The sequence below is a fragment of the Hakea prostrata genome, chromosome 10 (genome assembly GCF_041222555.1).
Source record: "Hakea prostrata isolate BN-2017 chromosome 10, UWA_Hpros_2, whole genome shotgun sequence".
Lineage (NCBI taxonomy): Eukaryota > Viridiplantae > Streptophyta > Magnoliopsida > Proteales > Proteaceae > Hakea > Hakea prostrata.
Window position 1 is genome coordinate 14,633,973 of NC_142609.1, and position 14,051 is coordinate 14,648,023.

General features: G+C 38.6%; 1 protein-coding gene and 1 pseudogene across 1 annotated transcript; both read left to right on the top strand.

Moving 5' to 3' along the window:
* Positions 1-4,253: 4,253 nt before the first annotated feature.
* On the top strand, positions 4,254-5,482 carry LOC149002102 (subtilisin-like protease SBT4.13; annotated as a pseudogene).
* Positions 5,483-8,999: 3,517 nt separating this feature from the next.
* On the top strand, positions 9,000-12,347 carry LOC149002103 (cucumisin-like). Its single transcript, XM_089137374.1, has 9 exons — positions 9,000-9,106; positions 9,202-9,293; positions 9,413-9,659; positions 10,085-10,595; positions 10,789-10,847; positions 10,945-11,157; positions 11,268-11,382; positions 11,476-11,689; positions 11,781-12,347. The coding sequence occupies exons 1-9, from the start codon at positions 9,024-9,026 to the stop codon at positions 12,314-12,316; spliced, it is 2,070 nt and encodes a 689-aa protein (XP_088993500.1). The 5' UTR covers positions 9,000-9,023; the 3' UTR covers positions 12,317-12,347.
* The last annotated feature ends 1,704 nt before the right edge of the window (positions 12,348-14,051 follow it).

Sequence of the window (14,051 nt, forward strand, 5' to 3'; positions counted from 1 at the left end):
AGCAGTTTGGTTTTCGAGCCCTCTGGGTTTTAAAGGGGGGTGATGTGGACCTATCCTTCACATCCTGGTTGACATGATTAGGAACAAGAATTTTTCAACTAAAAGAGAGAGAATCGAGTTCCTAACAATCTGCACATTCATTTGTTGGAAGATCTGGAAAGCCCGGAATGATAGAGCTTTCAATAAAAGGTCGTGGAACCCATATGAAGTGAGTTAAGAGCCATGGAAGTTGGCGCAAGAGTATGTTCAAGCATGGCTGGGCCCTCCCCAAACTATCAAAATGGATAGTGGACTCACAGGTTTGGATAAATGGAAACCCCTTCCGAATAAAGCATACAAGATCAACACTAACGCAACTTTCAACAAAGAATTAGGCACTGCAGGTTTGGGATGCATAATCAGGAACCATCAAGGAAGGCCAATTGTAGCAGTTTCTGAGCCCAACTCAGCTACATCTACACTTATGGCAGAGGCAAAGGCGCTCAGGATGGTTGTTCTTTATACTCTTGGGGAAGGAATTGACATTGGTTACTTTGAATCTGATTGTAAGGTGCTCATTAGCTTAGTGAATGGCATTGCTCCCCCTCCTCTTGATGTTGCCCCCATCATCCAGGATATCTTAGATGTGCTTGAAAAGTGTTTTTTTAAACATATTTCTAGGCGGATCAACAAGGCCGCTGATCTCCTAGCCTGGAGGGCTAAGTCGGTGACGGTCCCGACTCTTTGGCCCATTTCCTCTCCTTGGGTGCAGTCTCTTTGTAGCTCTGTTTCCTCGGCTTTTCTGTCTCAATAAATTTACTTTCTACCAAAAAAATAAAAATAAATAAATAAACCAGGTTTCAACTCTACCCTGCCCCTTAATGTTTAATCATTGTGGTTGCACTTCAAGAGCGCCTCTATTTCATGCTCTTTTTGTTGTATTCCTAGAGAAATCAACATCGTCGCAGATCTCTTAACTCGAAAGGCCCAGTTAGTTACAAGCGCGACTATTTGGCCCAATTCCAAAGCCCGGTTGTATTCAATTTTGAATGCTTCCTCGGTTTCTGTTACATTCAATAAAGTTTTGCGTGCGTGCGCAAAAAAAAAAAAAAGAAAAAAGAAAAAAGAAACTACTACTAAAGCTAAAACAGCGTAGAAACTAAAGGAAACTTTTTGTATATTGCAAAGATTTTTTGCCGCGACAACCGAGTCTCCGCCCTTGTGGCGTGTTTTGTCTTTGCCCTTAGGGGGTGTTGTATCTCCGCCCTTGTGGCGTGTCTATGTCCGCCTTAGGGCTTTGGTGGTGGATATGTATATCACTAGTAATGATACACGTGCATATGCACGTGTGGTGTAACCTGGAATATGATTATTATTATATTTTTTTGTAGAATTTAAAATTTTTATGTTTTTTTCTTTGAGTTGAATTCAAGTCTAGAACTTATATGTTTTCATAGCAATGACGCAATTAATTTTTCTACAAAAAAAAAAAAAAAAAAGAAAAGAAAAAGACAAACAGTTTGTTTGATCTTGTAACTCTTAGGCGTGTCAAGTGAAAGTCAAAGGTTTGCTTTCATTCTTTTGTATATAACGATTTTAATTAAATGAATATCAATGATTTTGATGAAATTTTTTCCCCCTCTTTTAATGGACGAACTAAGAGGCTTCAAACCTTTGGGATTCTTAAGCAAAACCTTTAAAGATCCATTAGTAAATATCAATTAATAAAAATTATTATATTTTCTATATAGAATGATTTTAATTAAATGATAATCATTGGTTTTGATGAATTTTTTTTCTTTTTCTTTTAATGGGCCAACTAAGAGGTTTCAAACGTTTGAGATTCTCAAGAAAAACCTTTGAAGATTCAATTAATAATAAATATTATATTAATTATATTTATGAGTGTTAAATTACAATCTTAGACATAATTAATTATATCATTTTAGTAAAAGTTTAGAGGTATTTTGGGGGGAAAAATGTAACCATGCGTTCGTACTTTTATAATAGTAATATGATAGTATGATTCCATTGTACTTAATTGGTATTGTGGTTGTTACAACCATTATTCTAAGGGTTTATTGGGCTTGACCCATCCCTTAGCTTAGATGACCCTGTTTATTGCATGTACGACAGCTTGATTAATTTCCACTCCTTGGTTTGGACCGAATCTTGTGATTTCATGCATCTATCTTTTATATTTCTTTCTTTTGTTTGGTGTGTTGTATTTTTTTAAAGTTTACGAATAACTTCTTATAAAAAAAAATATTGCAAGGATTTTTTTTGTATTGCAAGGATTAAAATGACTTGTTTTATGTCTTTTGCCATTTTGTTGTCGGTATAGGTTTATATTGTGTACGTGGGTGAAGCATTGAAGTGTGAGCGTTTAACACCCAATCTCTTCATTTGGGCATGTTAGAACAGGTCCTTGGCAATGGGTACACATTGTTTCAGGCTTTCCAATTTCCCTTTTCTCCCTCGAAGATGAAAAATTCCCTTTAAAAACAAAATCTGTGTGTTCAATGATGCACCTCAGCAAGAGAATCCTTAGTTTACCGCTATGGGAAGAGTTTTAATGGATTTGCAGCTGAGATCACTGAGCAAGAGAAAAAGAAGCTCAAAGGTAGTAGTTGTTAAACAAAAACTGTTCACTGGTTTCTAATTTTCAGTTTCTGCTTAGATTTTCATCTTACGAAGATGATATGGAAAGTAGTCAGCATGTTCCCACTATAAAAGTTGCAGGGATGGAAGGTGTAATCTCTGTATTCCCAACTAAAGAGATTGCGTGACGTTGAGAGTGATACCATGGATTGATTGACTGTGGAATCTAAGAGCTTCAGTGAAAATGGATTTGGACCTCGTCCAAGTAAATGGTAGGGCATTTGCCAAAACATCACTTGTAGAAGTAAGGATTTAGTTTACTCAATTCTGATTCTTTTCTTCTAATAAATTGTATTATTCTGATGAACCCAGAATCATATTTTCTCAAAATATTGTTTTTCCCTTTTGAATGATCTCCCTCCGTAAACGGATATATGGATGTTTACCTCTATCTGACCACTAAAATCCGCCCTGCCAAGAACTCCAGTGAGACATTAAAACTCGGAACCCAGACTGGTTTGCTTGTTTCCAACATTTTATAGCAGCTTAGTGTTAGAAAATTACCAGTGTTTGAAAGACAGATTTCAAGTCTATTGATGGAATCATTCCCATAATTTGGCCTGGATCTGTTCAAACATCCCTTTATTTTATAGACTTCTTTTAGCATTTTTTCCCTATATTTCAGTAGATCATCGATTTGATCTTGCTTGATATAACCTACAACAACATTGTTGGAGCTCGGTTTTTACAATTTAGGAGGAACATACTTCGAGGAGGAATTGTCTCCTTGGGGTTTTGAAGGACATGGAAGTTTAACTGCTTCTACAGGAGGAGGAAATGATGTTAAAAAATACAAGCTTATAAGATAGTGCGTAAGGGACAGTAAGAGGAGCTGTTCCAAGATTGCTGTATGCAAAGTTTGTTGGTATGCAGGGTGAACTTAACATGACGTCTTGGCTGCGGTAGATCATGCTATTGCAGATAGTGTTGATATCTTATCAATTTCTCTTGGTGTATAGATGCTAAAACTTTTGCCAAAGATGTTCTTGCAATTGGATCATTTCATGCAATGAAGAAAGGGATCCTACCTCTGTTTCAGCTGGAAATAATGGACCGCCAAAAGGATCTGTTTCCAATTGGGCACCATGGATGTTAACTGTAGAAGCAAGTAGCACAGATCATCGGATCATAAACAATGTCACAATGGGCAATAACACTGCCTTCATGGTGAGAGCTTACTCTAGTTGCATTTTCTATTGTTTACAGCATGGAAACATCGAATCTTTTACTTCTCTTCAGGGTTCAGTGAACTAAATATCTTTCACTGACAGCATCTGAGAGAGATTTCAGTTCCTTTTCAGTTTCTTTGTGTAGAACATGTACGCTTACATGTTTAATGTAATTTTCATTGTGATTAATTAGGGCATGCTGTAAATGCTTTCCGCACAAGAAAATTATATTATAAATGGAAGTTTAAATGACATATTACTGATATGTCTGGTTTTCTTGTTTCTCTTTCAAAAACTAAACATGATTGCCCCTCTTCTCGGATTCGGGGATGTAGTGAACCTTTGGATATGGTGAAAGGGAAGATTCTCTACTACGAAACGTACAACAGGGGTTTACTATGTCCTTGCTAATGCTTCAGAAATGGTGGTTACAGATGATTGGTAATGGACGATATAGCCAGAATTTATCCTCTACCAGCAACAGCTCTTATGGTTTCTCAAGGCAGTCAATTTAAGGAGTATTTACAAAGTACCAGAAAGAACATGCTTTGTCTTTTAGTTTTTATGAGAAGTCGTGGTCAATTTGTGCTTGATCTTATGTATACTGGTCATTTCTACCTTGATTTAGGAAACCTGTTCCAAGATCTACCAAAGTCAAACTACCCATGACCTTAAAGCTCCATATTTAGTTTCATTTTCATCAAGAGGGGAGGATCTGGTACTTCAACAGGAAATATTCTCAAGGTACTTCAAACTTTACAAATTCAAAGTGCTAATTACGGAGGGTTCATCTATATTTTCTTCGATATGAATGTGTTAACCATTTTTTATTGCTAGCCAGACATGATGGTCCAAGAGTAGAAATCTTAGCAGCATGGTCTCTGAAAGGCACAGTCTCAAGTATCGAACTTGATACTCGCCATGTAATGTACAATATAATGTCTGGAACTTCCATGTCTTGCCCACATGCAATTGGTGCTGTTGCTTATGTCAAATCATTTCATCCATCATGATCTCCTGCAGCTGTTAAATCTACTCTAATGGCAACAGGTGATTTTCTCTCTTCCATAGGTAATAAAGTAACAAACCCAGTGATATAAATTTTGAACTTTGCCCTTTCTTGCTTTAATTATTGTAGCAATGTAGCTTCTCCTGCGAATGCTTCCTACAGTCAAGGGGCTGAATTGGGTTGTGGTGCTGGTCAAATTGATCCATTGAAGGCTATAAATCTTGGTCTTATGTATGATCTCCAGATAAATGCCTATGTACAACATGTGTGCAACATGGGACCAAGTCCAAAAAATATTAAAACCATCTCTGAAGAAGATGTCACTTGCCCGAAAGTTATTAAAGAATCGAACTCTGTTCTAAAGTACCCTTCTATTGATTCTAGAATTAAAGGTAAATCATCCTTCACATTACATTTACTGAGGACAGTTATAAACGTCACGAGACCCAACTCCACATATGAGCTAAAGATTGGAGTTCAACCACTTCTGAATGTCACTATGAACCCTGAAGTTGTATTCTTTTAGTCTTTGAATGAAAAACAATGGTTCAGTGTTGATGTTAGTGGAGAAGCAATTCCTAATGATTCAGTTGTTTCTACATGGATATTGTGGTCTGATGGGATGCTTACTATAAGAAGTCCCATTGTTATTTGGTCTTCATGAGACTCATGTATCAATTTTACCTTGTCTTGAAACCATATTTTCAATAAATTTTTCCTGAGTTGATGCATAATTTGCACATTTTTTTACTTCACATGAAAGTGTATTTATGAGCAATTATAAGAGCATAACATGGAAACAGTTAAAAGATTTATTGTTTTGACAGAACCACTTGTTGTGTCCAAAACTGACCAGTTGAGAATGTGGATTTGCCTGGAACTTGTCATACAAAGAAAATAGTGAGAGCGGGCCAACCTGGACGGTCAGGAAGCTGCCTTCAACAATCAAGTCAGTAAGAGAAGCAACATTGCCAATGGAGGGTCAGCAGGATGGTTAGGAGCTTGACTTCTCAATGGAGAGGTCGTGAGTTCAACCCTTGCCGGTGGCATCCCCATCCCCCAATTTCCCTATATATAAAAGCACCTTTGTACCAAAAAAAAAGAGAAGCAACACTATCCTAGCGTTGGGGCTTAAAGTGGGCACACTGCTTAGTCTGCAGTTTCTAAGTATCCTGAACTAAAACTATCATTAATCTGAAGTTACCTAACAACTCAACATTCCCCAAGCTCTGTCATTCATGTGAAGTAAGTTCTCATGTTTTCTTCTTCATGATGATGGTATTCCTTCTCATCCCAAGCTACTGTCCTACCTTCTCAGGTGCTTGGGACTGATGATGTAAATGGCCAAATGCTGGTTGAGCATTAATGCATCATGTTAGGACCCTAGGATTAGGCGATGTGGAGGAGAGAGAGAGAGAGAAAGAGGGTGAGTTAGGGTTAGTTGAGGTAATAAATAGAAGGGAAAGAGAGAGGAGAGGCATCGAATATTTTATGAGAGCTTTCTTAGGTAGCCATAGGCTGAGGGACACCGTGAGATGTGGGGGTGACTGGCACCATAGAAACCAGAGTCTATCTTGTTAATTCTTGCAACTTTGTATTCATTTTTCAAGGTATTATAAGGATCTTATCAACTGGCATCAGAGCAGTTCGATCCTAGAGAAGCCTGAGAAGGATGGTTTTGCCGCTGTTTTCAGGCACAGAAGATGTGTAGAGTTGGCTTCTTGAGATTCTGTTGTTTTGCTGGGAATGCAACATCGAGGATGACCAACGGTTAGGCATAACTCTCCAACACTTGGAGGGAGACGCATTGGATTGGGTATATGAAAGGTCTTGGTCGGAGTTTTACCGGACGAACTTCAAGGAGGCGCTGGTTATCGACTTCGGTAACTGGAAGGATGAAAATTTTCTTCATATCGAATCTGCATTGGTTATTGGAGAGGAGGAATGGCAGCACCACATCAATTAAGCGTAGGTAAAGGCGCAGGAAGTGGCCGATGGTTGTGATCGATTAGTTGCAGCAGTCCTTTCTCACCAAACCATGAGAAAAATGCCAAATAGAGGGTTGAAGGTTGCGGAGGCCATTGATTTTAGCGGTAAAATGAAAACAAGGGTCACAAGGGGAGTGGAAGAGGGTCGGAAGCATCGGCGGAAACGGCGCAGGCAGCGGCGAAGCTTTCTGTTCGTAGGAAGTTAGGGTTTTTCGAATTGGTTCGATTCACCTCAAATCGGTTCGTGGGTTTGGTTCATTTATTAAGAGCCATAACTTTGGCCCAACTCAGGTTCGCCCATTCTCACACTTAGGGCCCAAATGAACCAAGTTTAAAGATTGGGCCGCTTGGTTCCCAAAGAAACCTTCTTGGGCCCAACCTATTTCTTTAAACCCCAGCCCATTTTATTCCATTAGCCCAATACCCAACCTATATCCCTTCATCCACACTTTTAAGTGTTTAGACCTAGCCCATTCAAAAGAATTAATTTGGGCCCATTACGGTTTCATGACCCAAAACCCAACCCCTTCCATCAAACCATTACCCAGCCCATTTATCTTAACCCAAGGTTTTAAGTATTTGGACCTTACCCCATTTAACTATCTCTCATGGGCCTGGCCCATTTCATTAACCGAAAATCCATTTCCTCTCATTTCCATTTTGGGCTTAACTAATCTAAAACAATCAACCAACCAGACCTAAACCCGACCAAACCGAACACTTACAGAACCAGAGTTTGACCGGACCACGAGGGGAAATTTTATCGTCTTCAACCTTGCAGCCTCGAGGCAGAAACCAGGCAATGAGATCAGAGTTGCAGAGGGGTTTTTCAAGTTGGGGCAACGGCACCACCAAAGACCGACAGCAGTGTGTTTACTTGGCAAGCATGTGAAGTGTGCAAACTCAACCTCCAATTTTCCATCACCTTGAGGACAAGGTGATTTTCGAGGGGCCGGTAGTTGTTAGGACCCTAGGATTAGGAGATGTGGAGGAGAGAGGGAAGGAGGGTGAGTTAGGGTTAGTTGAGGTAATAAATAGAAGGGAAAGAGAGGGGAGAGGCATCGAATATTTTATGAGAGCTTTCTTAGGCAGCTGTAGGCTGAGGGACACTGTGAGGTGTGGGGGTGACTGGCACCATAGAAACCAGAGTCTATCTTGTTAATTCTTGCAACTTTGTATTAATTTTTCAAGGTATTATAAGAATCTTATCACATCATTTACCAACCAAGGTTGTAGGTGACGTGTGAATGCATTTACCCATAAATTAAAAAAATAAAAAAGGAAAAAAGAGAAAAAAAAGAAAGAAATGTGAATGCATTGGTGAACATTTATTATCATAGAGTAATTGTTAATCATATTTTTGGTAAAAGGATATTAATGTGTAGATAGTTAATTATGAATTTAAATGTAATTAATCTTTAGAAATTTCCATTTAAAGAAAGTTGCCGACTCTGCAAAGTTGATGGAAGTTACATGGTTGCATAGGAGATTGGAGAAAGACATTAAACTTCTCACAAAAATCGTTAGATTTCTGTCTAGTTTAACAAGTCACAAGCATATCATAGCATTCCTTTTCTCTCTATATATACAAATTAGAGTAGCTGGTATCAGAGTAATTGTTGTGTTGCTTATCAATGGCTAACATGGGGACTTATTCATTTCTAACCATGTTCTTGTTTGTCTTCTCAAGTAATCTCAATGATTTCGTTGTCGCTGCAACTAGAGAAAAGGAGGTAAACACTAACCATGACCTTGTTTCAGCTATAACTTCACATTGGTTCATCATAGAAAAATCCGAATTGATAGGCTGGGCCGCTGTCATGGACCTCAATCCATGGCTGCACAGAAGATTGCCCAGGCATATAATTTGATAGCCTTGTTGGCACCAACACGCAGTCGCATGCAATTTGGTTGTGTGGGGGTGTCTGCAGGGCCATCCAATTTGCATTGGACTCCCTGGTGTGCCACAAAGGATTTACAACCATTGGAGGTGCCCTTTGTTTGTTTTCTTTTTTATCATATTCTTTTGAGTGTGGGAGGCCAAGGATGAATGCTTCCAAAAATATCAATTCCTAGTTTTTACTAAGAAAAGTTGATGTGTGTGGTTAGTATTTTTTCTTATATGAAAGATTTTGAATCTTTTTATCCACAGTGATCAAATGCTTGAACTCCTTTATCTTCAATTCCTTGTTATTGGTGTAGGTTTATATTGTATACATGGGTGAAGCATCGAAGGGTGTGGATGCATTCAATACCAAATCTGTCCATTTGAGCATGTTAGAACAAGTCCTTGTGACAGGGTACACATTATTTCAGGCATTCTAACTTTTTTTTTTCTCCCTTGAAGTTGAAATTTTCCCTTCAAAAGCAAAATTTTGTGTGTTTAATGATGCAGCTTAGCAAGAGAATCCTTGGTTTACAGCTACGGAAAGAGTTTTAATGGATTTGCAGCTAAGCTCACTGAGCAAGAGCAAAATAAGCTTAGAGGTACTAGTTATTGAACAGAAATTGATTTCTGGTTTCTGATTTTCAGTTCCTGCTTAAGTTTTCGTCTTACTTATATGATATGGAAAGCAGTCATCATATGCCCACTATAAAAATTGCAGGGATGGAAGGTGTAGTCTCTGTATTTCGAAGTAAAACCCTGCAACTTGACACAACTAGATCATGGGATTTCTTAGGCTTCCCAACCACTGTAAAGAGAATGCCTGACATTGAGAGTAATATCATTATTGGAGTACTCGACACTGGAATCTGGCCTGAATCTAAGAGCTTCAGTGATGATGGATTTGGACCTCCCCGAAGCAACTGGAAGGGAATTTGCCAAAAGGCCCAAAACTTTACCTGTAACAAGTAAAGATTTTCCTCAATAGTGTTTCTTTTCTTCTGACAAAGTTGTGTTATCTAACGTACCCAGAATCATATGTTTCCCATATACTGTTTTACCCTTTTGATTGGATATATTGATGTTTACCTTATCTGACCACTGAAAATTCCCCAGCCAAGAACTTCAGTGAGACATTAAAACTCAGTAGTCAGATTGGTTTATCTCTTTTCAACACTCTATAATGAAATGGTCTTGGAAAATTACCAATCTTTGAAAGAGAGGATTCAAGTCAGGTGATGGATTAATTCTTCCTATAGTTGGGTCTCTAGCAGGATTCATTTGGTCTGCATCTAGTTGAGACATCCCTTTGTTTTATAGACTTTATTAGCATTTGTTTTTCCTGTATGTTAGTATATCATTGATTTGATCTTTTGCTTGATGTAACCTGCAGCAAGATTGTTGGAGCGCGGTTTTACAATTCCATAGGAATGTACTTCGAGGAGGAAATGTCTGCTCGGGATTTTAATGGGCATGGAAGTCATACTGCTTCAACAGCAGCAGGAAATGAAGTTAACAATACAAGCTTATATCATATTGCTAAAGGGACAGTAAGAGGGGCAGTTCCTTCGGCAAGGGTTGCTGTATACAAAGTATGTTGGTCTGAGGGGTGCGCTGACCAAGATATCTTGGCTGCTTTCGATGATGCTATTGCAGATGGTGTTGATATCTTATCAGTTTCTCTAGGGAATCCATCTGATAAGCCTCTCTTTGAAGATGTTGTTGCAATTGGATCATTTCATGCAATGAAAAAGGGGATCCTTACCTCTGCTTCAGCAGGAAATAATGGACCATCGAAAGGAACTGTTAAGAATTGGGCCCCATGGATGTTAACCGTAGCAGCAACTAGCACAGATCGTCGGATCATAAGCAATGTCACAACTGGCAATAACATTACCTTTATGGTGAGAGCTTACTCCAGTTGAATTTTCTATTGCTTTAAGGCATGGAACATCAAATCTACTTATTCACCTCAGGCTTGCATACACTAAATATCTTTCATCTGACATGTTCTGGGAGGAATTTTAGTTTCTTTCCAGTTTCTTAGTGTAGGACACATACACTTACATGTTTTGATGTAGTCTTTATTGTGTTTAGGGACATGCTGTAAATACTTTCCCCACTCAGAAAAATTATTATCCCATCATAAATGGAAGGTAAATGACATGTTACTGAGATTTTTAATTATCTTTTTTTTCTTCTTCTTGTTTCTCTTTTGAAAACTAAACATGATTGCCCTTCTCCACAATTTAGGGCATGTCTTGCTTTGGGTGAAGACATGGTGGGGAAGATTGTCTACTGCGATACGTTCGACAAGGGTGAAAAATCTTTCCTTGCTAAGGCTTCAGGAATGGTGGTTGTAGATGATATTGGTTGGAATGATACAGCCATAGCTTATCCTCTACCAGCAACAGCTCTTACTCTTTCTCAAGGCAGACAATTTATGGAGTATTTGAATAGTACCAGGTTAAATGAATGGAAGGAACTTGCTTTGTCTTCTAATTTTTATGAGAAATCAAGGTCAAGTTTTGCTTGTTCTTATGTTAATAATACTGGTCATTTTTGCCTTCATGTAGGAAACCTGTGGCCAAAATTTACAAAAGTGAAACTATCCATGACCCTAAAGCTCCCTACATTGTTTCATTTTCATCAAGAGGGGGATCCGGCTCTTTTTCACCAAATATTCTCAAGGTACTTCAAACTTAACAAATTTGGAGTGCTGACTGTGGTGGGGTTTATTGATATTTTCTTCCGTACCAATGTGTTAACTTTTCTATATCACAGCCGGATGTAAGTGCTCCAGGAGTAGACATTTTAGCAGCATGGTCTCCAAAAGGAATAGTCTCAAGTGTTGATGGTGATGGGCGCTCTGTAATGTACAATATAGTATCTGGAACATCTATGTCTTGCCCTCATGCAACTGGTGCTGCTGCCTATGTCAAAACATTTCATCCATTATGGTCTCCTGCAGCAATTAAATCTGCTCTAATGACAACAGGTGATTATCTCTTTTTCATAGGTAGTAAAGTAACAAACCCAGCAGTATAAATCTTAAAGTTTGACACCTGTTCTTGCTTTAATTCTTGTAGCTTCTCCCATGAAAGCTTCCTACAATCAAGAGGCTGAATTGGCTTATGGTTCTGGTCTAGTTGATCCTTTGAAGGCTGTAAATCCTGGTCTTGTGTATGATCTCCAGATGAGTGACTACATACAAGAATTGTGTAACATGGGTTATACCCCAGAAGATATTAAAACCATCTCTGGAGAAAATGTCACTTGCCCAAAGGTAAGTAAAAAATCAAACTCTCTTCTAAACTACCCTTCCATTGGTTCTGAAGTTGGTGCAAAATCATCCTTCACACTACATTTCCCAAGGACAGTTACAAACGTTGGGAGACCCAATTCCACATATGAGCTGAGGATTGGAGTTCAACCACTTCTGAATGTAACTGTTGACCCTAAAGTTCTATCCTTTGAGAGTTTGAATGAGAAGCAACAGTTCAGTGTCAATGTTAGTGGAGAAGCAATTCCTGATGGTTCAGTTGTTTCGACATGGATGTCGTGGTCTGATGGGATGCATATTGTAAGAAGTCCCATTGTTGTTTGGTCTTCATCTGTTTCATGAACCAATTTCTACCTTGTCTTAGAACCATATTTTCAATAAATTTATACTGAGTAGATTCATAATTTTCATATTAGTTCAAGGTTGACCTGTTGCTGTTCCATTTAATACTGCTAACACATTTGAACCCCCCCCCCCCCCCCCCCCCTTTTTTTTTTTCTTCTTAAAAGCAGTTCTATGAAATACAAACCCTGTTCTTGTTACACAATCCAGGATTGCATGGTTTAAGGGTCGCATCTCACATCTTCACTATAGATCTCAATATCAATGGTATTAAGAGGATTCATTAATGGAATAGGGAATGGAGAGTTGGTGCATCAAACAAGATAAATGGATTCCATCCAACCCTTCCTTTAAGCTCAAATTTCTTGATTTTGAACCCCACAGCATGATCCTAGTTTCAGAATTTATTAATCTGCAAGGCACAAGATGAAAGAGAGAAATCCTAGAAAGGATACCTACTTCCAAATGATGAAGGATGTTAAAGATATCTTACCTATCAAGGTGAACCCTTTCCTCAGACCTGATTTTCAATATTGGGGTGGATCATCAGGTTACCACTTCCTATGTAATCAGAAAGAAAACAAGGAAAACTCAGCACCGGCTGATGGATTGGCCACTTCAAAGGTTCTCAGTCATAAGAAAATTTTGAAGAATCCCTACTATCCTAGGGGTGGTGCTTCTGTTGAAATGATAAACCACCTGCTTCTTAACTTCCCTTTGCTAGAGCAACTTTGTTAGGTTCTTCACTGGCTTATCAACCCCTTAGAGTTGAGGGGTTGATCCTAAACTAGAACAGCTTATCCAACCATGAGACCCGAACTATGGGAATAATAAGACTAATAGGAATGAAGTTTTCTTTGGCACAAAAAGTTTGTCTGCGATGGAGCTTGCTCAAAAAGCCAAAGAGGATTTTGTGGAGTTTAATGCAAGGTCAGATTTCTCCACTGCAAATAGTGCTGGACCCTTACCTTAAGATATTAGTGATGCATATGGGGTGGCCGTAGGGTAACTCAGGGTCCCAGACTCGGAATGGAATGAAATTCTTCATATTGATCATAAACAAGCTTGTGAGAAGGACACCTTGCTTTGCAATGACGGACGTTGTTTTTTCGCGTTTCACGATCGCTTTGAGGGCGTTTTAGGCATTTTACTATTTTTTCTTCTTTTCATTTTAGGGTTTCTTGACATTATAAAATCATGTTTTGTGTGTCTTTTTGAGGGAGTTGAATATTGTTGTTTTTTAAGAAACTTTTGAGAGATAGAGTTCTCCATTTTCAATCCATTCTTCTGTTTGGCATTGATTAGTTGTTGTTTCGGCATCAATTATCATAAACTAAATACTGATGCCAACATCAAAGGGGAAGCAGTGGAAATAGGATTCTCCATCAACGATCGAAGCGGGATGCTGTCGTGGCTGATTTTTTTGAACTAATTGATATAGTATCTCTTTATTCAAATTGGGGCCATTTCTGTAAGGGAAGGTTTTCTTCAAGCTGTCTCAGAATTTTTTTTTTTCTTTTTTGGGGGAAAAAACCCCCCCCCCTCTTTTTTATTACAACACTACCCCCCCCACTTTAAAAAAAAAAATTACCAACCCACCACTTAACCAAAAAACCCCCACCCCCCCCCCCCCCACCCCCCCCCCCTCCCTCCCACATCTATATAAAAAAACACAAAACAAACCACAAAACCCCTCTTCTCTCTTTTAAAAAAAAAAAAAAAAAAAAAAAAAAAA

What these genes read in the sequence shown, in the direction of transcription:
- LOC149002103 (XM_089137374.1), top strand. Translation starts at nt 9,024, where the DNA reads ATGGGTGAAGCATCGAAGGGTGTGGATGCATTCAATACCAAATCTGTC. An exon ending in TTTCACCAAATATTCTCAAG is followed by an intron (nt 11,383 to 11,475) that starts GTACTTCAAACT and finishes TCTATATCACAG; the next exon opens with CCGGATGTAAGTGCTCCAGG. An exon ending in ATCTGCTCTAATGACAACAG is followed by an intron (nt 11,690 to 11,780) that starts GTGATTATCTCT and finishes TAATTCTTGTAG; the next exon opens with CTTCTCCCATGAAAGCTTCC.